Source organism: Mesoplodon mirus, assembly GCF_964341445.2.
Source record: "Mesoplodon mirus genome assembly, chromosome: 14".
NCBI lineage: Eukaryota > Metazoa > Chordata > Mammalia > Artiodactyla > Ziphiidae > Mesoplodon > Mesoplodon mirus.
The window spans coordinates 53,591,559-53,613,501 of NC_138990.1; the positions used below are offsets into that span (position 1 = coordinate 53,591,559).

Consider the following 21,943-nt stretch of genomic DNA (forward strand, 5'->3'; position numbering starts at 1 on the left):
TAATGTTGAAAAACTTAAACTAGGGTTTCTCCTGGGTTGTGTGCAGTGTATCAAGCCAGGTTCCCAAGCTCCCTCCTGGCTGCAGCCTCTCTCTGAATAAAGGGTCTGATTCTCTTCCAGAACCTATATCCAGAACATTTATATTTCTTGCTTTCTGAGACTATACTGAAAATCCTCTTTTATTTTTAAATCAAGATTTGGAAGCATTTTTAACTTTTTCTTCTTAGTCCAAAGTAATTTAAAATTTTAGATTATCTGTAGGCTAAAATGTTGACTAATATGTGACTTTGGTTTTCTCTAAAACGTTTAATAGAATGTCTTGAGCACATTAGATTCTGAGTACAGTTCCAGTGAAAATGTAGCTGAACCTGAATCCCAGCGCTGCCCCACCCACAGGAGGCAGGTTGTATGGCTCTCCCGTTTCAGGAAGGGTCCTGCCCGCTGAGTGGCAGAGCTAGGCTTTGTGAGCACAAATCACCAGCTAGCACCGTACTGCTGTGGTCCTGAGCTCACTCCCCAAAGCCCCTCTCCGGCCCCACCACTCAGGGGACCTAACATTCCATGTCATACACCTTCTTTTACAGTGTAGTGTGTGGGCAAATGTGTACGTGTGAGTAGACTGTTCAGCAGCTAAAGAATACTCCTTCACACGTCACCTGGTGCTATGCAGAAAGAACCTGTGCCTGGATGCTGAGTTCTAGAATCCAGGTCCACTTCTGCATGAATCTGGACAAGCCTCACATCATCTGGGTCTGTTTTCTTACCTGAGAGAGAAGGAGGGGAGGAGGGATTTGATGATCTCAAAAGTAACTTCTACTTAAATTTAAATTTTTTGACTTTTCCCAAACCCTTTAGAGAGGGGGAAAAAAAAAAAAAACCCAATCTGCTGGTGATAGGAGACTCCTGAGAAAGAAATGAGAAGGAAAATTTTAGAAAATCCCAGAACTCAGAAGATAATGGGAGAGATATATGGTTTTCATCATGATAGGAAGGGGATAAAGTCCAAAGAAAGTCATAAAAGAATTACAGTTACTTTTTCTTTTTTTCCATTTTCTTTTAAAAAAATAGGAAAGGCAAAATGAAATAATAATAATAATTTTTTCTTAGACTAATAATTTAAACCAGGATGCTCAGAACTGGTTGAATTGTGAAAACTGAGTGGTAATCCAACAAAATAAATTGCCTATTGGTTAATGGCTAGTTGAATATTGCTAGTTAGTTGTTTTTTTTTTTAATATCTGTAAATAGATAGCCCCTTATATAGCAGGAGCAGAGACTGTGTGGCCAAAGGCTGAATCCATAAGATAAGGGCTTACTGTGTTAAACTGCTTTCTCATAGAATGTGGATATCTCTGCCTGTCCGCCTGCCTTTCTGGGTACATTGTTGGGGGCGTGCTGGGTGTGGCATCCTCGTACCCCTGCACACTCACCACCATGAACTCCTGTCAGCCTGTGCATGGCTGCTGGCTGGCTCCTACACCAGTATTTGTACCTGTCTTTCCCCAGCTATTGCTACCCCACTTCCCTTAAGGTAAAGTCTGTCTTTGTCTCTCTTCCCTGTCACTCCTCTTTATGCAGCCTCTCCATATTTTTATTGCATTTTTCTTTATTTCACACTAACTTGTATATACACACAGAGAACATTATATTTGTGGAAGAGGATTAGATTCTCTGTTCCTAACTTTATGATTACACCATTTCTTTCTATGTCTCTTAAAATAAAAAATGGTCTACTGAGTTAAGTTCCCTTTTCTTTGTTTGAGCCTCAGTTTTATTTCCGTCTTGTAAGACATTGACCTTAGAAGACAATTTCTCACTCATACTGTGTCATATTATAACAGCTACAAACGCTGTAATTCCAGGAAAGGAAACAAGAAAAAAGGAAGGATGCCTAACCCTATTGTATCAGAAAGATACATCAGATATACAGCCCATGACCAGAACGAAGGTCATGAATTTTTTTTTCCTTTACCACAACATCTAGATAGTCATACTCTGCTTCAGGTTGAAAATCTAGGATGCTTAGTTCCCATTCCTCCATCCTGATTTCTCTGTGCTCTCAAGAAAATTTGTCTTGTTGGTACTGTATTGTATTACAATAATAGAGTCTTAGCAGATTGCTGCACGATGTTTCTTGTGACTGGATGTAGATATTTAGAAAAGAAGCTTTCCGGGGTTTCAGAATTTATAGCCTGAAATTGACTCATCCCCGCTGAAGCCAGCAGAATGGAATCTTTGGCAGGTTGTCTTTTCCTTTCAGAAGGGCTTGAGTTACATCAAAATTAATCTAACCACAAAGCTACAGTGAGTGAAAACAAGGTGCAGATTTGGAAATGCTCAGTTAAATGGCCAAGACTCATTGAGAACCTCATGGAAGACAGAGAACACTGGGCTTGGTGGTAATGAATAAGATAGGAACAAGGCTTGAAGGAACTCAGTACCTTACAAATATCACCTCCGCCAGTCTCAGAAAAGTCACAGACCTTTGGAAGGTAATAAGAAGGGAACACAGACACACACAGACACACACACACACACACAATCACTCATGATCATTTTTCATATCCCTCCATATTTGCCTGTAGTTTCAAAGCTTGGAGTCTACAGGTATGATTTTACAGAGAAGTCCCATTGTATCCCTCTGCTCCATTAACATCTCTCCACTTTTGAGTCATAGTTTTGGAGGGACACTGTCAAGACTTTGCTGCTACACCTACACTTGGGTGATTCAGCTTTCCAGAGCTCCCAGGTCAAGTCTTGACTCCAGAGCCTCAGCCTATCATTCTGCTGGTTGACGCCTTTAGGAGGGTGTTGAGGGGCTAGAGGGTGGACGGGAGGGTTACACAAGGGTCAGGAACACGGAGGACAAGACTGTCATCACAGGGCACATCAGCCCAACCAGACACGGATGTCAAAGCCAGAAACTTCCTGCATGTGGCTCAGAAAAGGCAGGTTCCCTTTCAAAGCTCAGGGAGCCCCCCCTTAGTTCTTTGAGATGGTGTTAAGTTCTTTAGATCATCAAATAACAGTTATTGTAGATCCCTGTGCTCTTAACAGTGTGCTATGTAATTAAGTTGCATGTATCATGCTTATGGAAACTAACCGGTGGAAATTATCCCTGAATATTCATTTTCAAAAGGACTTTATCAAATTAAGAATCTTGTAATGAATTATCATGTCCATCTGTTCCCAAGACCTTGTCTTGAAGAAGACGGCACTTAATAACAGTTCTGGGGTTTTATTGGTAAGCTTAATCTTTTAGTAGACAAATATCTCTAATTCAGTTCACTTTTTTGGTTGTTCCCTTTAATTTGAATAATTTATCCAGCTGCTTTTGGGGAATAAATAAATTTAAGTTATCCAATATGTAAAATATGGATTAGCATAGCACAGATTTAAAACATTCCTGACTCTTGACATGCTATCATGGTAGCATTCTCTCTGTTTCTAAACACATGCAGAAAAATTTGGAAATATATTTGAAGTCCTTCTTTCTCAACTAAGAAAAGAACATCTATTCTGTTGCCCTCTGTCACAGTAATTTTTGGCCCAAAAGAGCAAGTCAACTCATGACGAAAAAAGCCAGAGTCTATATTAAACTCTGATGTTTTTAAAACAAAATAATTGTAGGAATTCCATGTTATTATTGGACTTATCCCCAGAATGAAGAAAATATGCTTTCCTAGAAGTAAAGCCCTTGCCCACTGGAGATGAACTATCTCCCTAGTAGAGACTTTAATTTGTCAATAATTCACTTCAGATGTGTAAGCCCTGCACTTCCTATACTAGTGCCTTATGTCTTTTGCGTTTCACCATGCATTTGACCAGTGTCTAGTCTTAGTTTATATTTGTTTCAGTCCTGAAACAAAGCTCAGGGCTCTCACTCAGAGGCTTTCAGTTTGATCTGAGTGAGCCCGGCCATCACCAGATGATAAAGACATGGCCTTCTGACTGTCGGTCAGCTGGATTCCATAAGACTTTCAATTAAGTTGGAAAGTGGAATGCACAGCCTGGATAATATTGAACCTCAGAGGGCTTTCCCCACCCACCCTCATTTGAAATCCTCATCATCATGACACAGCTGAACGGGAGAACAGCTCCAGACAGTTCTGCAAAAATGTTTTGTGAAGCTATTTACATAACTAATAAGCAAATCTAACATATTAAAATCCTACCTCTGCTGGAAATGCCAGAAGCAACCCCAAATGTGGTGGACTATATTTTACTCTTCATCTGCACCTTTACATGGGATGTAAGTGATAAGACTCACCACTGTGTAGACACAGAGTGCAGAGGGTTCAGGGTTATATTTGCCCAGCAGATGTTTAACTGCTTGACTGCAACCCTGAAGGTGGAGACAGCTGGTTTCTCTTGGACTTTATGCTCAGTTAGTCTGTTGTGAATGTTTCACGCAGACAAGTGCATTTTAAATGAACCTTTCCTGATTTTGCCTTTTTATGTCATGACTCTTATGATAAGATGATGGAGTACTCTGATCTCCATAACTAGATCATGGATTCTTGAAGACTCTTATGACACTTCCTAAGACATTAGATTGTGTACTTTTTTGAGGACAAGGATGCACCTTGTAAGTCTCAGTCTCATCATTGCCTACCACAGTATATGCTTTTGGTTAAATTTATAGATAGCTAAGCTGTGGCAAGTCCTAGCATCAGAATCCCATAAGTGTTTTTAGTCTGTGTGGAGAACAAATACTCGAGTGTTTATCATGTGCTGGATGTTATGCTAACCTTGTAGGAATAAGATGTAGACTGATGTCAAGGAGCTTACCATCTAAAGGAAAGGCATATACATGCCACATCTTCTTTATCCATTCATCTGTCGATGGACACTTAGGTTGCTTTCATGTCCTGGCTATTGTAAATAGTGCTGCGGTGAACATTGTGGTACATGACTCTTTTTGAATTATGGTTTTCTCAGGGTATATGCCCAGTAGTGGGATTGGTGGGTCGTATGGTAGTCCTATTTTTAGTTTTTTAAGGAACCTCCATACTGTTCTCCATAGTGGCTGTATCAATTTACATTCCCAGCAACGGTGCAAGAGGGTTCCCTTTTCTCCACACCCTCTCCAGCATTTATTGTTTGTAGATTTTTTGATGATGGCCATTCTGACCATGTGAGGTGATACCTCATTGTAGTTTTGATTTGCATTTCTCTAATGATTAGTGATGTTGAGCATTCTTTCATGTGTTTGTTGGCAATCTGTATATCTTTGGAGAAAGAAGATGTGGCATATATATACAATGGAATATTACTCAGCCATAAAAAGAAATGAAATTGTGTTATTTGTAGTGAGGTGGATGGACCTAGAGTCTGCCCTATAGAGTGAAGTAAGTCAGAAAGAGAAAAGCAAATACTGTAAAGCAGTTATACTCCAATAAAGATGTTAAAATAAATAAATAAATAAAGGAAAGGCAAACATGTAGAAAACAATGCAATTTGGAGGGCTACATGCTTTAGAAATAGAAGTGTGCAAAAAACAGTAAGCTCACAGAGCAAAGAGATCCTATTTTGAAAACTGTTGGATTTGACTTTTGAGCTCAGTCTTTAAGAATGAGTCAGAGTTCACCAGATGGAGAAAGAGGAAAGGGCATTCTAGGCTGTTGTGGTCATTGATTTTTAAACTTTTAATGTGTCTTGCAACTTAAAACATTACCAGTAGAAAAGGGAACCCTCTTGCACTGTTGGTGGGAATGTAAATTGATACAGCCACTATGGAGAACAGTATGGAGTTTCCTTAAAAAACTAAAAGTAGAACTACCATACAACCCAGCAATCCCACTACTGGGCATATACCCTGAGAAAACCATAATTCAGAAAGAGTCATGTACCAAAATGTTCATTGCATCTCTATTTACAATAGGCAGGACACGGAAGCAACCTAAGTATCCACCGACAGATGAATGGTAAAGAAGATGTGGCACATATATCCAATGGAATATTACTCAGCCATAAAAAGAAACAAAATTGAGTTATTTGTAGTGAGGTGGATGGACATAGAGTCTGTCATACAGAGTGAAGTCGGAAAGAGAAAAACAAATACCGTATGCTAACGCATATATATGGAATCTAAAAAAAAAAAAAGGTTCTGAAGAACCTAGGGGCAGGACAGGAATAAAGATGCAGACGTAGAGAATGGACTTGAGGACATAGGGAGGGGGAGGGGTAAGCTGGGACGAAGTGAGAGAGTAGCAATGACATGTGCACACTACCAAATGTAAAACAGATAGCTAGTGGGAAGCAGCCGCATCGCACAGGGAGATCAGCTCGGTGCTTTGTGTCCACCTAGAGGGGTGGGATAGGGAGGGTGGGAGGGAGACGCAAGAGGGAGGGGATATGGGGATACATGTATACGTATAGCTGACTCACTTTGTTATACGGCAGAAACTTAACATTTTAAAGCAATTATACTCCAAAAAAGATGTTTAAAAAAAAAAAAGGTCAACTACACTTCAGTAAAAAAGAAAAAAAGAAAAAAAATATTACCACTAATCCTGCCTATCTTTATGATTCAAGAAAAATGGAATTCATGACAGTGTTGGTTTTTTTTTTCTTAGATAATCATCCCTTGGCAAGACTCCATCACTTGTTCAAGATATTTATTACTTTCTTATTGCTTTCAATTAAAGATACTTCTTAGTATGGTATGCAAGGCCCCTTGTAACCCAGCTCTGGCCTATCTCACTAGCCACGTCTCCTGCACGTTCCCCCACAGTATCCTCCAGTCCCAAATCCCAGCACAGCATATGCTCCTGGTGGCTGAACCATTTGCTCCAACCTAAAACACTATATTCTTTCTTGCCCTGTAGATGTGAGTAGGTTCTTTCATCTTCCTGGAATGTCTTTCCCTCCATCCCCACTTCCCCTAGTTTGGTGGACACTTCCCATCTGTGCCCACTCACACTCCCCTACTCACACATATACACAAAGCATCAGCTCTTTGTGCCTCTAGTTGGCAGAATGATCCTTAGGGATGAATGGAGGTCTTTGGACACGTGAGGGACTCCAATGTTGAAGAGGTGGAATAGCTACTGCTGAGTGTGTACCCTTTTTTTTTTTTTCTCTCCACCAGTCATCAACAACTTGGGTATTTGCAGTTGGCAGCCTTTGGGCTGAATTTGACCCCAAGACATGTTTTCTTTGATTTGCCTTTTTTTTTTTTTTTTTTTTTTTTTTTTTTGCCACCTTTAAATTAGTCATCAGAATTTAAAACCTGGGATGCTTGACGTAAAACTCTGGCTTCTCGAGCAGTTGAAAGGTATAGCAACACTGTACATTTCTGCATGGAGTGAGTAGTGAAGCCCCTTCGGAGGGCACAGACCCTCTAGAGTTGTCTGCAACATCCCACTTCCCTTTGAATGAAGACAGGTTTGCCATCTCTGGGTGTAACTGACTTGGGGTTGGTGTTGAGAGACAAGATATGGATGGAGGTTAAAGGGGCAGGAAATTTAGAAGTATCATGAAGGTGGTGACTCAGGTAAAACGCTATGGGTTTGGGCTGTATTGTTAAGGAGGTACCATCAGGATGAGGCCCACGCTAAGAAGAAAAGGGAGAGATTTGGGAGTAGATGTCTCCGGGAGGTTGAAGGGTTGGTGCAGTGGGAGCTTGGGCCTGAGAGACCTGGAAGGAAGGATGAACCGTTGTGCTCAGCGACTAGGATATCTGACTTGAAGTTTGAGATTGCTGTGGCTAGTAAAGTAAGTGGCTGAAGTGGAGGGGCAGCAAGGGTCACTGGATTCCAAAAGATCAAGCGAGGTCAGGATGTTGAAACTGCTTCCTCCACATAGACCCGGAAGCTTCCAGATTATAATGATATATATAAAAGAGCTAACAGGTGTTGAGGGCTTCTGTGTTCCAGGCACTATCCTGGGTACTTTTCACATATCAGTTTATTTAATCCACATAGCAGTCCTGTGAGATATGGGTACTTTAATCAATCACCCTCATCCTACAGGCAGTACAAGTGAGGCTTAGAGGGGTGATGTGATGCCCAAGGTCATACAGCCCCTAAGTGGCCAGAACTCAAACCTAAGACTGCCGGATGTCAGAATACATTCTCTGAACCTCCACCCTCGTAGGAAATGGGCAGGAGACAGTCACAGAGAGGGAGGGCCTGCATGAGGGAGGAAAGCAACAGCTTTCCGTGGGCTAGCCCACGGTGGTCAGCTTGGAGACCGTCAGCCTCCCTTCCACCCCAGGTGAAGGGTGAGTGTGGGGAAATTCATGGTCTCACTGTAAGGAAGTAGTGTTTTCAGGCGAGCCAGGTAGGACAGATCTGAGTGGTGTACTCTGTGATGATGTTCAGATGCTGAGAGAGGAAGGGGTGGGGAAGGCAGAGCAGTGGGCGTGGGAGGATGAGTCCCTGGGAAGCAGAGCGATTCTCTGTGGGGATGTGCATTCCCTTGAGGACGGGAGACCAGAGGACCTTGCACTTTGCGCTGATGACAAGGATGAGAGGTCTGGGAATGGACAGCCCACAGGGAGCCCGTGGACGTGTGCTCAGAGTCAGCTCTTTCAGCACCAGCTCAGGCTGCAGGCAGCTCCGAGGAGCTGAAGGAGTGTTAGCCACCCAGGCAGTGGAGGATTTGTCCAGATTTTCAAATAAGAGGTTCAGTCCTGATGTCATTAGTGCTTGTGCGTCACGTGCTCCGGGGAGGAGACAGAATAGTCCCCATCCGATTGTGTTCTGGTTTGTGATTATGTATATCTGACACCTCCCTAAACCAGACTTCCTAAACGGAGGGTCAGGACCCCGTGTATCCCCAGCCCTACCCAGCTGAGTGCCTACCACACGCACACACTCGGCAGATAGTTACGGGATCGCTGCATGTTCACCAGCAAGCTGATTCCACATTCCAAAGCATCCATTTCTAATACGGTCGGTGAATCCAGGCCTGAAATGGAAACACCTGATGCTTCTCTGTTACGAGGTCCCGCCCCCACCAGACCCACTCCTCCTCCTCCGCAGAGTGCCACGTGCCGGTTTCCCCTCCTTCTTGCTTTTCCCGCCTGGGTCTCCATGCGCCTCTCCTGCCCCCCTCTGCGGCCATCCTGCCCATCACGGGAGCACACGCCAATGTCTTTCCCCCGGGCCTGGGGAGGTGAAGGCAGAGAGCCTACCTGTCCTGGGATGTGGTTGTTATCAGCTTGTTGGGCTGAACTGAGTGTAGTTCAGGATGCCTGCCAGATCCCAGCTCTCACGGTTCAATGGGGGCACGGGCCCTGGGGGTGCTTCCCAGCTGTGTGTCTGTGCCTCTGGCTCCCTTGCGGGAGGGAGTCTCTTGGGAACTACCCCAACTCTCTTCTTTAAGCAGTCACATGGAGGCGGTAACCGATGTGAAGTGCCCTTGCTTTCTCCTGACCTCACCTGCTTAGTGTGGGGCTTGACTCTGCAGGATGGTTTATAGATCTTCCAGGAACCATGCGGGCCCGCTGCCTCTATTTTCTTACAATTTATACCACTTTTCTCTCAAGCTTAGCACCTAAGGATAAGTTTCCTGAGCCACAGGCCAGCCTTGAGGATCCAGCCATAATTATCTGCTCCTTGAGAAAGCTGGGAAGAGGGCAGCTAAAATGACTACGTCATTAAGGGCTTACCGTGGGCTTTATCATTATTGCCAGTACCGCGTAGTAAGAAATGAAGAGGAATATCTTACCTACTTGCCCTCAATTGATCCTGTCCCTATACTGGAGCATATCCTTCAGTTGCTCCCCGCAGAAAAAAGCAAAACATGACAACAGCAACCAAAAATGCAGAGTGAGTTTGCTGTTGTCTCTGAAGGGAAAGTGGTGAAGAGCATGGGGTTTCTGGTTTTACAGGTGAAAAGAGGAGCGGGGAGGCTTCTGGAAGGAGGCTCGTGTGATCCTTAGAGCTGGGTCGTGTGCTTGCTGCTGCAACTAAGGCACATGCCTAACTAACCCCCTGGGTGGTGGAAATGTAAGGCATCACGGGAGGAATGAGCAGGAGAAAGGGTGAAGGAGGGTTTGTTACTTAGCAGTAAATCTTACAATGAGGCAGGAGAAACATGGTGGTCCTAAGAAACTTCCATAGGAAGGAGTGCAGTTTTCCATCAGGATAGTTGGACCCTCAGGTGGGAAACCCATTTCTTTTTGGATGTTTTATTTGCAGTCTTCTTTTCTTTTTTAAACTTATACATACCTAGAAAGAGGTAAGAAATTTAATCCGTAGAAAGATAGTTCATCAGATATAATTAAAGTTGAAAATACTTTTTATAGGATAAGAATATGTTTTATGTGTCATTGTAACTTCCTTTGCTGATAGTTTCATTGTTACCCTGTGTGGAATCCTAGCAGTACACGTGCTTTGCCCTTTTAATTCCACATTTATTCTTGCGTAAAGGGAGCCTTCCTTCCCACCTGCATAGAGTTGTTTTTGATTTATAGACAGTGATTCTCCCCTTTCAAAGGGCTCAACACTCAGTTTGGATGTGGAATAAATGCAGGGTTGGGAGACATGTTTGCAGGGGCCTCACTGAGTTGTCTTTCCTCCAGGAAGGGGCAGGGAATAAGGATCTGCTTGGGGAAGATGAGGAGTCTGACAATTTGCTGCTTTGCTGAGTGGTGGTGGGAGTGGCAAAGAGGATTCCTCTCCCCACGGTGTCTTCTTCTAACTCCCTATCGTTTAGCATCCTTTACAGTTTCTCTAGTCACTCTGGTGAAGCAAACTGTTGATTCTTCAACTTGTTGAGTATATTGTTTCTTTTCCTGCATTCCCCTCCAAAACAAAACAAAACAAAACAGTGTCAGAGACAAGGCCCATCTTGAGCCGGGCCTGAAGGTTGAGGTGCTTGGTAAGGAGGAGGTGGGTGTGGAAGGGCGAATTGGTGATGTGCTCCAAGGACGGGGTGCAGGCGAGGAGAAGCCGCAGAAGGGGATGAGCCGGGATCAGACTGTGGCAGTGATGGGAATGACAGTAATGGAATCACAGGATTTTATAGTTTGGAGAAAGCTCATTAAGGTCCAACCATCTTGTATTATGGACAAGAAAACTGAGCATCCCAGAGTTTAAGCGGCTTGCTAGCAGTCATCCATTTTCTGGTGGATGATGGATGGTATTGGATAGTAAATAAAGTTACTGTTTTCTTCACTCTATGTGTTTCTCACTCATAGGCAACTGTATTCAGGCAGGAGCAAGTGCTACTAATCAAAATATGCTACTAATTAAAATGATAAAACTAGTTGTACATAGCTTTTTCCAATGGAAAGTGCAAATTAAACTGTGCTGATTGAGACACTGCAGCTTTAGGAGCAAGTTGTTCAGAAAGTGGGTCCCAGATTCCCTCCAGTGGAGTCTCCTGGAGAGCTTATTATACAGGCAGATTCTGGAGCCCTGCCCCAGACTCTGAGAAACAGTCCTTGACTGTGGTACCCTGGAATCTGCATTCTAAACAAATTCCATAGTCTTTCCCTCCACAGACTGATATTGAAAAGCACTGAACCAATTAGCCGTGAGTTTAAAATTTATAAACATAAAAACTGTAAAAACAATGCATGGCCTAACCTCTGACTTACTAGCCATGAAAAAAAATGTTTATTCTAGATTATTGTTTGGATGTCTTTATGTCATTCATTTTTTCATTTACAAGATAAATAAGACATGCCCCTGCACTAGGGGAATTTACAGGAGAAACAGTAGGATTTTGACTTCATAGGAGGAACAGGTCCACTCCAAGAGGAGAGAAAACTAATCCTGGTTGCTTTTTTGGTCAGAGAAAGCCTTGTAGGGCGGTGGCCTTAAGGCTGTGTGGAATTCACCTGGGGCAAAAGAGAGGCAGGGATTTGAGGAAGAGTGGGCGCTGAGCTGTGTCACCGAGTGACGGGAGTGGACTCTGCGCTGCGGCACTGAGTGACGGGAGTGGACGCTGAGTGACGGGAGTGGACGCTGCGCTGTGGCGCTGAGTGATGGGAGTGGACGCTGAGCTGCGGCACTGAGTGACGGGAGTGGACGTTGCGCTGCAGCGCTGAGTGACGGGAGTGGACGCTGAGTGACAGGTGTGGACGCTGCGCTGCGGCTGAGTGACGGGAGTGGACGCTGAGTGACGGGAGTGGACGCTGCGCTGTGGCTGAGTGACGGGAGTGGACGCTGAGTGACGGGAGTGGACACTGCGCTGCAGCGCTGAGTGACGGGAGTGGACACTGCGCTGCGGCGCTGAGTGACGGGAGTGGACGCTGCGCTGTGGCACTGAGTGACGGGAGTGGGTGGGTTCAGTGAATGGCAGATTACCATTGTTACTCACGTGTGCAGGAGCATGTAGAGGGGCCAGTAGAATGTGGAAGCTAGAGGAGAAGTAGAGCCTAGACTTGGGAGCACCTTGTAAGCTGTGTTAGGACTCTGGGACTGTCTGTGTAGACCAGGAAACAAACGACGGGAAGGGAATGCATGAGTGTGCACTGCCTTTGAGCCCGCAGAGCCAGCCAGCGTGGGCCTCCTAAGGAGGGGAGTGCCCTCTAGGGGCTTAGATGATTTTTCTGAGTGCTGTTCGTCTTTGTACTCCGCCACCCACATGCCCACTAAGCTGAATCCATTACCTACTGGAGTGAGAAAAAAAGCTTCACCAACCTACCTGGCTGCAGCTGTGATTACATTATGCAGACATTTATTAGTTTGGTACCTTGACTGATGATTATCTTAATACTGAGGGTAACATTAAAGGCTTGATTTTTCAGGCAAATGGCAAATACAAGTTGCTTCTTGTTGGAGATTGAAAAGCCCTTAGCCCACGATTCTGTTTATGTGAACTGACCAAAATAGGTAGGTCCATAGAGAAAGAACAGAGATTCGTGGTTGCCAGGGGCTGGGAGAGGAGAAATGGGAAGTACAGGGTTTCTTTATGAGATGATGAAAATGTTCTAAAATCAGGTAGCGGTGACGGTAGCACAACCCTGTGAATATAAAGACCATTGAATTGTATACTTTAAAAGGGTGAATTTTACAGTATGTGAATTGTATCTCAGTAAAACTGTTATTTTATTTATTTGTTTTCTTTAAAAACCCTTAGCACTTCTGTTCCAGGTGTCCTAAGAGAAGTATGGTATTTGGGGTTTCAGAGAGGAGCTATTATCTGAGGTTGGCCTGGAAAGACAGATGGTATCTAGACAGACAGCTGGAGATGAGGGCTAGATAAGGAATGTTCAGGAGAGAGTAGGGTGAGCAGTGGAAAGACAGCAAAGGGAGGGCTTGTTTGGAGAACAGAAGGTGACTGTAGCATCAGGGGAATGAAGAGAAATACTGCGAGATTGAATTCGAATAAAGATCTGTGGACTTGAGAGTGTTGAATGCTAGGCTGAGAAGTTGATCAGTTAAATGAAGAGTAACTGAAGATTTTTGACTACAGAAGTACAGGAACTGAGCCATAGGATGAGCGTGGCACGAACTGGGAGAAGGGGAGACTTTGGTGAGAGGAGACCAGGTCGGGACCTGGAAGTTGGAGGAGGGAAGGTTTTAGAAGTGAGGGGTAAGTGTGGACATCGATTTACTCATAATATTAGTCTGTTTCCTCAGCAACTAATCCACATGTTTATTCCATTCCATTGCTTGCTCTTTATCCAGGCATTGGGATAAAGGGTAAGAGGGAGATTGGGAGGAGGGACCAAAAAAAGAATAAGAATGAAGAGAAAAGGTGATGAGGGCAAGATTCTGTTTGAGTGCTTCAGTTGTTCCGTAATTCAGTGACTCACTACCAGAAGACTCTAGGCTCTTCTAGTGGAAAATACAGGATAGGAAACCTTATTTGATTTTGAGTTATTATGTATAGACATAATAAATTTCCTTGGCAAATAAGGGTCCTGATGAGGCCCCCGTTTGTTACCTGAGAGTGTGTGTAGACTATCTGTCGAAAAATAACTCACATGAGTTGTATTATGTTGAACTCTGTGAAATTGCTATTTGACTATTTTTGATCTACACAGAAAGCGGTTTCGTGAAGTCTCAACCTAATAGATACTTGCTCAATAGATAGCTGATGAGAGCCCAGATTTTAACCTTTTCTGATTCCTTCATAAGTTCCTTCTTTATTAAGGTGCTAATGGTCTTGAACATGTGCTAGTCTCAGGTTCGGGGAAGCTGTGAAGAATCAAAAGGTGGCAGTAAGTAGGGAGGGCTTTCCAAGGGGCTGGTAGAGAAGGGAAAGGAGCTGGGAGCAAGCCTGCCGGCCAAAACCAGGGCATCAGAATCCTTGGATCTTTAGTGTGCAATCATTCTGGGTTTAGAAATAAAAATTCAACCTAAAGGGTTTTCCTTTCCTAAGTAGGTCACTAGGCAGTTGTGCAGTTTTAGATCTTCTGCAACATGCTGGAGACAGCCTGTATGGGTCTCTGAGAAAACAAGAGAGAAGTTTAAATGTTGGGAAATAGATCAAATGTAAAAAGCGGTAAAAAAGGCAAACTTAGTCTTGGTTTTCAGGTTGGTGTGATTTCTGTCGGCCCAGCAGAAAGCCTGGCACGCAAGTGTTGAGGAAAGGTCTCTGAAGGGTTGAAAGGCATCAGAGGAGGTATTTATTGGTTGATCGTACGCTCCCTGGTGTTTAACCTAAAGTAATTTCCTAGAACACGTCAGTGGGAGGGAAGGGGAATTCCCAAAGATGTGGAAAAAGGTTAGTCAGCTATTCTTGTAGGATGCTTTCATTGTAATGACATCCAGATATTGCGATCAGGGTGGGGCCTCTCAGTACTCTACCCCCATTAATCTGTAAACTCTGAAGAGTTTAAGTTGTACAGAGTGTCAAGTGCAATAAATGTAAATGAGCTATTGTTACTGTAATGTCACAGGGATATGATCATCTGCTTAAAACTGCAGTGCCTAGGCACATAAAAATGAGAGACTGTGGGATAACTTTACCAGGGACTAAAAGCTCAGTTCATATTTACTCAGCTGTAGAAGGTGATTGTCCTGTAGGAATAGAGATTATGAATCAAGAGCTCCCGGCTTTGCTCACACAAAACAGCCAAACATTTATTTTAAACCATAGTCAGAAATACCATTGCAGCAAAACTTTAATTACCTAACACCCTCTTCTCCAATATAATCCGTATATAACCATCTCCCCCCATGGAAGAAGCCTGAGAGGGGATATTCACACCTTTCCAGTGGCTTTAATGGTGTTTGGTGCAAATTTTAACTTAATTCGTTTCCTTTTTAGTTCCACAGTTAACTATAAATGTCATTAAACCTCTAGGCCTGATTATGGAAGTATTTGTGGACAACAATCGTATTTTAATTTATGAAAGATCCAAAGAAAAATAGGAGAACAAAACAGTCACATAAGCAGAGGGAAAAAACAGAATTAATGTGCTAATGGTTCTTCCCTGCTGGGGATGTTACCCTCCCCTGATCTTGGCCTCTCTGGTACATAAATACCCACATACTTCCGGCAAGGGTGTCTCTTTTTAGGATGTCTTCCTTTCGTTCCTGCCAACCTGGGAACTCCCTTAGTCATCCTCTCTACCCTCTGACCCACACTTCCATTGCCAGGGGAGTCCCAGGGCAGAGTCTAGCTGCTCCTTCCTTGTATTCCAGTTACATCCTGACACCCTGCTGCCCTGAGCTGCTCATTTCCCGCCTCTTATTTCATTACAACACATCAACATCAGGCAGTTGACAATATCTTTTTCTCCTCTTATATTTACCTGCCTCTTATTTTCCTATGGTCAGGCAAGTTTTGCAGCGGAGTTGAAGTTAAGGGTGAGAGCCAACAGAGGTAGTTTGCATTCAGAGAAATGCACACATGCAGCTTAGAAGATCCAAAACATTAAGACTTTCAGCTTCCAGATAACTGTCACAAACTCCATTTGCTAAAGCTTATGCCCTTTATTTATAAAGCTCCTCGGTCTTCAATCAGAATCTATTTCTTTTATTATACACAATTATAAATTAATTAATGTAGCTCCAGAGGAGGATGCTACTAGACACAATCACAAAGGTTAAAAAAAAAAAAAAAAAAAAGCCAAAACTAATAACCTGTTAGTTGAAAGAAGAGTCAGAAAATGTGCTGAAAAACACCTAAAGGTCAACACAAACTAAGCAGCAACATAGAATCATTTAACGCAGGAGCATCATTCTGTGTCAGACCATGCAAGCATCACTGATGTCTGGAGTAACAGGATAATGTATGCATGTAAAGATGGCCCTGAGTCATCAAGAAAATGTTTGTTATGCTCAATACCAGTCTGGTTAAGTAAGAAATGAAGTAATGCATTTTAGGAATATTTCTGTCAAAATGGTTAACATGAAATATCTGGGCGTATACTAAGGAGATGAGCCTTAGTTACTTGGAATGCCAATTATGTTAGGACCCGCTCCCCATTCCCCAGCGACACCAGATAAACAGGACAGTGTCACAGAGAGGGGTGACTAGTTTTCCACAGCCACTTTGTTTGTGGTCTCCCGACTTCTATGTTGTTGTTTATTCATGGGGTTTTCCTTCCCTTTTCTTTGGTTTCAGATGCGAGTGTCTCTCTGGCTTATGTGGTTTCCCCGTGTGTGAGGTGGGATCCACTCCCCGCATAGTCTCTCGTGGAGATGGGACACCTGGAAAGTGCTGTGATGTCTTTGAATGTGTTAATGGTACGTGGGGTTTCTCTTGTTCTCAGAGAGTGTACATTTGTGCAGGAGGAGGAGGGAGGGTTCAATCTAGCTGTTTCTGTCTTTTAAAAGGCAGAGAATATACTCAGGGACTTGGTGAAACTCAGAAAGAATATTTGTTTAAGATCCCACTAGGCAGTAGAGAAAGTTAGGAAAGAAATCATCATTCCATCCGTTAGAAGGAGCATTTTGGAAGTGTAATCACAGACTGCATGTAGCCATCATATTCTGCTGTGTTTTAGTAGTTCAGAAATTTTAGGATTGCAAGAAAAGGATCATGGAAAATGTGGTTGTATCCCTCCTATCATTCAAGATCTCATTGCATTATTGTCAGAGGTAATCTTTGTAACTAATACCACATTGGAGTGTCCACAATTTGAAAGAGAAAAGACACTGTTCCTCTAGGTTAGCATTTTCCTGCTTAGAGGAAACACCTCTGGCCATTACTTGGTCAGTAGTATTGGCCTAGTTGGGGCTGGAACCTTGTGGACCAGAAAAACGATCCTTCAGTCATAAGATTACTTCAGATAGAATCCACCTTTCTCCCTTGGTGTGTGATGACTTGGCGTTTATTGAATTTAGATGCTAGAAGGGAGGAGAGCCTAAAACATGTCCCTCCATCAGAATTTTCAGAAGAAAAACAAAGAATAAACTCAAGCAAGTGAAATGTCCGTAATTTTAGAGGGCGTTATTTAGTCAACACCTAGACACACAAGGAAAATGATTTTGGATTTGGACAAATATAACAAAATTACGCATATAGAAGCATCCATATTTGCCGTCTACAAGAAATCGGGGTTCAGAAGATTTTCTGCCCTCCTCCCAAGTTGCCCCTCCCCCACAAGGCAAGGTTATATTAAAGTCCAGACCTGTTTCACTGAGTCCTGTAGTTTTTAGTCCAGTGGCTGCATATTTTGTTTTGTTTTGTTTTGCTTTGCTTTGCTTTGAAGAAACACTTGTAGTATGGCTTTGTGGTTAAAAAAGAACATAGATTACAACTAAATGACTTCAGTTTGAAAACTAATTCCTCCACTTAGTAGCTGTGTAACTTTGGGCATCCCTTGGTCTCCCTGGGCCTCAGTTGCCACATCTGTCGAATGGAGTGAATAACAGTAAATTAAATGAGGTTTTATATGTGAAGCACTTGAAATTGTGCCTCAAGAGCAAATAGTCTTTATAATTTTGTGTGCCCACCTCCTGTTCATATCCAAAGATGCTGTTCTGGACATTGCAGGGGGATGGAGAAGGTGAGGGGAGGCTCCTGACTTAAAGACCTTTATAAATACAGGCATGCAGGAAGAGGTGCAGGAAAAGTTCCACGTGCATACATCTCTTCTCAGTGCTTCTCCCCACCCGTATTATTATCCGGCTGGTAGTAATGTCTGTTAACCACCGGCAAATGGCCAAGCCTCTGGTACTGCTGAAGTTAGTTGATTGTAGGTGACATTTTGTGAATATTTAACTTGTACCATTGAGACAGAAGTAGTTGGTCCTTGTCCTGGGCTCCCAGCATCTCAGATGTGCTTCCTTCCAGTATTCATCCCTCTGCATGTCTGTCTCTCATGCTAGAATCTGAACTGCCAGAGAACAGAGAATCTATCCTTGTGTCTGTGTTATTAGCACATCGCCTGCCTCTCAGAGTACACCCAGGTTCTGATGGGTAGTTGGGTGGGTGAGTGAGCAAGTGATCTGATTCATATCATCTTAGTTCCCTCTAGAGTGGCTGTTAATTATCAGCCCATAGAGGGCTTACTTTGTGGGAATTCGCCATCTTTTACTGCCCTACACTTTAATCTTAGGTCTCTTGTCCCCAGGAAATATCACCTCTAGTAATACAGTTTGCCATTGTATCCTCTGGGTGAGGAAGAGGAGTGCCTTTCTTCTTTCCTTGCTTCTTGATTATAGAAACCCAAGTGTCATGACTTTCTCATCAGGACATTAACTTTACATCTCTCCCCAGTGTGATACGGTTTGGACAGCTGATAACTGCCCCCCACCCCCTCAGTGCCCTTGCCCCCATTTATAGAGCCCTGACTTCAGGAACAGGACTTGCCTTCAGCTGTGCAAAAATGTTGAGATGACAAAGCAGTCACAGGCTTTCTGGTGTTTGCCTCTTTCTTGCCACCATAAATTGGTTGGGTGATCTTTGCTTTATTTCGTGTCCTGCTACAGTGTGTCTATTTCTATATTAGTCATTCAATTGTAGATGAGACTAGAAACTACAGTCCTCTGAGGATTCAAAATCCCACAGAACAGTGTTTATGGAATTCTGTTTCAAAGCCTGTATTTCACTTTTTTTGTCATATACATACACACATACACACACCTCCCCTCCACACATACCCATATTCATATGTAAGTGTATGTGTTTGTTTATTTGGCAACTGGTGCCCTGGGAATATCTTTCTGTTGTCATAAGGTCACCATTAGAGGATATTACATATCAAAAATTCATTATCATTGCCCAGACGAGCAGAGGTCTATTTTATATATACATATTTTTTAAAGCCATATATATATATATATATATATATGGCTTTTTAAAATATATATATAGAAAGCCTTGCTTATGCACAAAGGCTTTGAGGCAACTTTACACTGAGAACAGATACAATAACACAGTGGTAAAATATTAATGAGAAAAGAGAATCAGAACCGTAGAGTTGTATGTAAAAGTTGAAAATGAAAAGCAAAAAGAAAGTGCCTACAGGTATGCAGGCCATAGCATCTGTCTATTTAATTGTTGGAGTTAAACGTCAAGTTAGGCCCCCAGCGTCCTGGCCATCAAAGTGAAAAAGGAGATAGAATCAGATCTGCAGTTCTTATTTTTAGAGACAAGAAGCCTGCTGAACAGGGCAACCCTCTGTTCATATGGAAGCTTGAAAAGAGAGCGCTGGATGACACAGTAGATCCTATCCTTAGTTGCTTTAATCCCTTAAATGCAGAAACAGATTTCCTCTGGCTACTCTTCTCAATAAAAAGTGAAAGCAAAATATTAAAATACACCTCAGCGAAGGCAGTTTTCAGAGGTGAGTTTGACACCCGGCTGGAACCTGGGTGCTTAGAGGACTATTTATTGATTTTGAGAAACCCCCAAACATGTAGGAACATGTAGGAATAGATCTGGGAACCCCAGTTCAGGAGACAGTGGATTGCATGTTAACTAACCCCATGTGCAGAAACAGAGATTGCCTGCCAGCACTCGGCTCCTAAGCTGCCATCCAGGTGATCCACATGCTTACGTTATTTTTTTTAAGATAAGCATTATAGTGAACACAGAAGGTTAAAAAATATTCACAGAGAATTCAAGAACTCTTGAGTTTTGAAAGCATTAGCCTAGATGAATAGATGGAAAGAGGATTCTCCATAAATATTCGTTCTCTTTTCTGTTGGGTTTGGTTTTATTTTGGGGGAGAGGATGGGAGAGTTGCCCATCGGATTGTTATGGTCTGTGACTGAGGGCTGAAAGGAGGACCTGTGAGGTATTGGTTGAATGAGAACCCTGTTGTTTAGAAACCAAAGGAACAGGTGGGTATGATTGAGCTCCTTTTGTGTAAACTTAGAAGACATCAGTATCATCCCCTAGAAGTATGACCTCCACAGCAGTGTTGAATAATCCCAGGTCTTCTTCAAGAAACAGTTCTGTGTCTGCTCCTGCCCATAAGCAAAACTTTTGTCATCAGTCAGCTGGATCTGAGTGATGGCCTCTACTTTTAGATGGACATGTGTTCTCCATTTGGTTACAGTACACCCTATTGCCTTACACTGGCCCAGCTCGCTCATTTCTAGAGGCATTTGGGTTTGAATAGGGAAGTCATCCATGTACAGAATATGGAAACAGTCATTTGGTTGCTTAGATATGATCAGCTGTCCAATGTACATGCACAAAAATCCAAACTAGAACGTCATGGTTTGAGTGTTGTAGCCACTAACTGACTCTTCCAGCATCAGACACACTAACACGTCAAATCCGTCAGTCACAGGAGAGCCATACCCAAAGTCAGCTTGCTCCTCATGTAAAATTTGGGCCTAGAAAACTAAGACCTGCAGTTTGTTAAGAAAATTAGTACAAAAACTTCTAATGATAACCCATTGTCTGTTTAGCAATAATACTCAGTAATATTTCTAGGGACATAATGTCTACTTCTACAGTGATGGAGAGAATATGGCACTTTGAAAGAAATATGCCACTCAGTATGCATTTATTGAGCATCTGTTGTGTTCCTGGGGTCTTATCAAGCTAATTTTGCTTAACAGTGATACAGTCTTTTGCAGTCCTATTTTGTAAGTATTGTTCCCCTTCCCTTATCCTGAAGTAGTATCTGCCTGGTATTCTCTAGCACACACACCCTGCTTCCCCCCCCCCCCATAGAAAAGGTGTTTTCCTCCTTCAGCTCTCTGGAAGCTCATGTACCCTGTCTTTGTGATTACATCAGTTTGTCGCTGATTTATGGAGAAATTTTCAGACATTTCTCTTCTTTCATATAGTTGTCTCTCTTTTGACTTCTTAAGTCTGCCCACTTGCTTCCTATACAGCTTACCCCCAGTGAAAGGAGACCAGAGGCAAGACACTAGCCATTTCCTACTGAGATATTAAAGAGAAAAAGCAACAGAAGTATACCTATTTGGATTTTTTCTCCATTTTCACATTTGATGTGAAGTTCTACATTTTAGTCTTTTCCTTTGCTAAAATTATATACTTATCACCATCTGCCAATCAGTGTAATTTGGCAGGCAGTAGAAGCTATTAACAGTCTATAAGGTTCTTTTTCAGGAGTTCTGGAATATGTTAAAGAGGGAAGAGAGTATTCCAGAACTGAGAAACATAAAATTTAATTGGACAGACACAAAAAACGTGCAGAAATACCTAAAAAGACACTTTTGTGCATCTCAATGCATATGCACTTTTATGCATTGATAAGTACAAGTTACACAGTAAATTATTTTATTTGTAATATTATTCTCTTCTCTGTCCATGGTAAATGTCCTCTTATAGAGGTAGTGGTAAACTCCATAGGGTTCTAAGATTCACATGTATCCCCAGCAGGTGAAGAAGTAATTGGTCATTGCTCCTCAAAGACCACTGCCAGCCATTTTTATCATGCACCTTTCTGAAGAGCTTCTATAAATTTGTCTCGGCATCAAATAGGGATTTCATTATGTCGTGTGATTTTTTTTTTTTAATCCTAAAGAATCGATTGTGTTTTCAAGGCTGTGTTTTCTGGGACTCTCCATCTCTCTAAATTCCATTCCCTTGCTCTCTGTGCCTTAGCTAGTGAAATGGAACTCTTGTCAATCCCATCCCCTCCCGCTCATGTTTC

The 21,943-nt window shown here is 42.7% G+C and overlaps 1 protein-coding gene across 3 annotated transcripts in view; it reads left to right on the forward strand.

The window, feature by feature from the left end:
• The window catches only part of CRIM1 (cysteine rich transmembrane BMP regulator 1), a 209,741-nt gene that overhangs the window by 103,107 nt on the left and 84,691 nt on the right, over nt 1-21,943 (forward strand). For all 3 annotated transcript variants that reach the window (XM_082641894.1, XM_082641895.1, XM_082641896.1), the window contains one exon: nt 16,483-16,604. In XM_082641894.1, the coding sequence (XP_082498020.1) occupies nt 16,483-16,604 (122 nt within the window). The remainder of the gene's footprint in view (nt 1-16,482; nt 16,605-21,943) is intronic.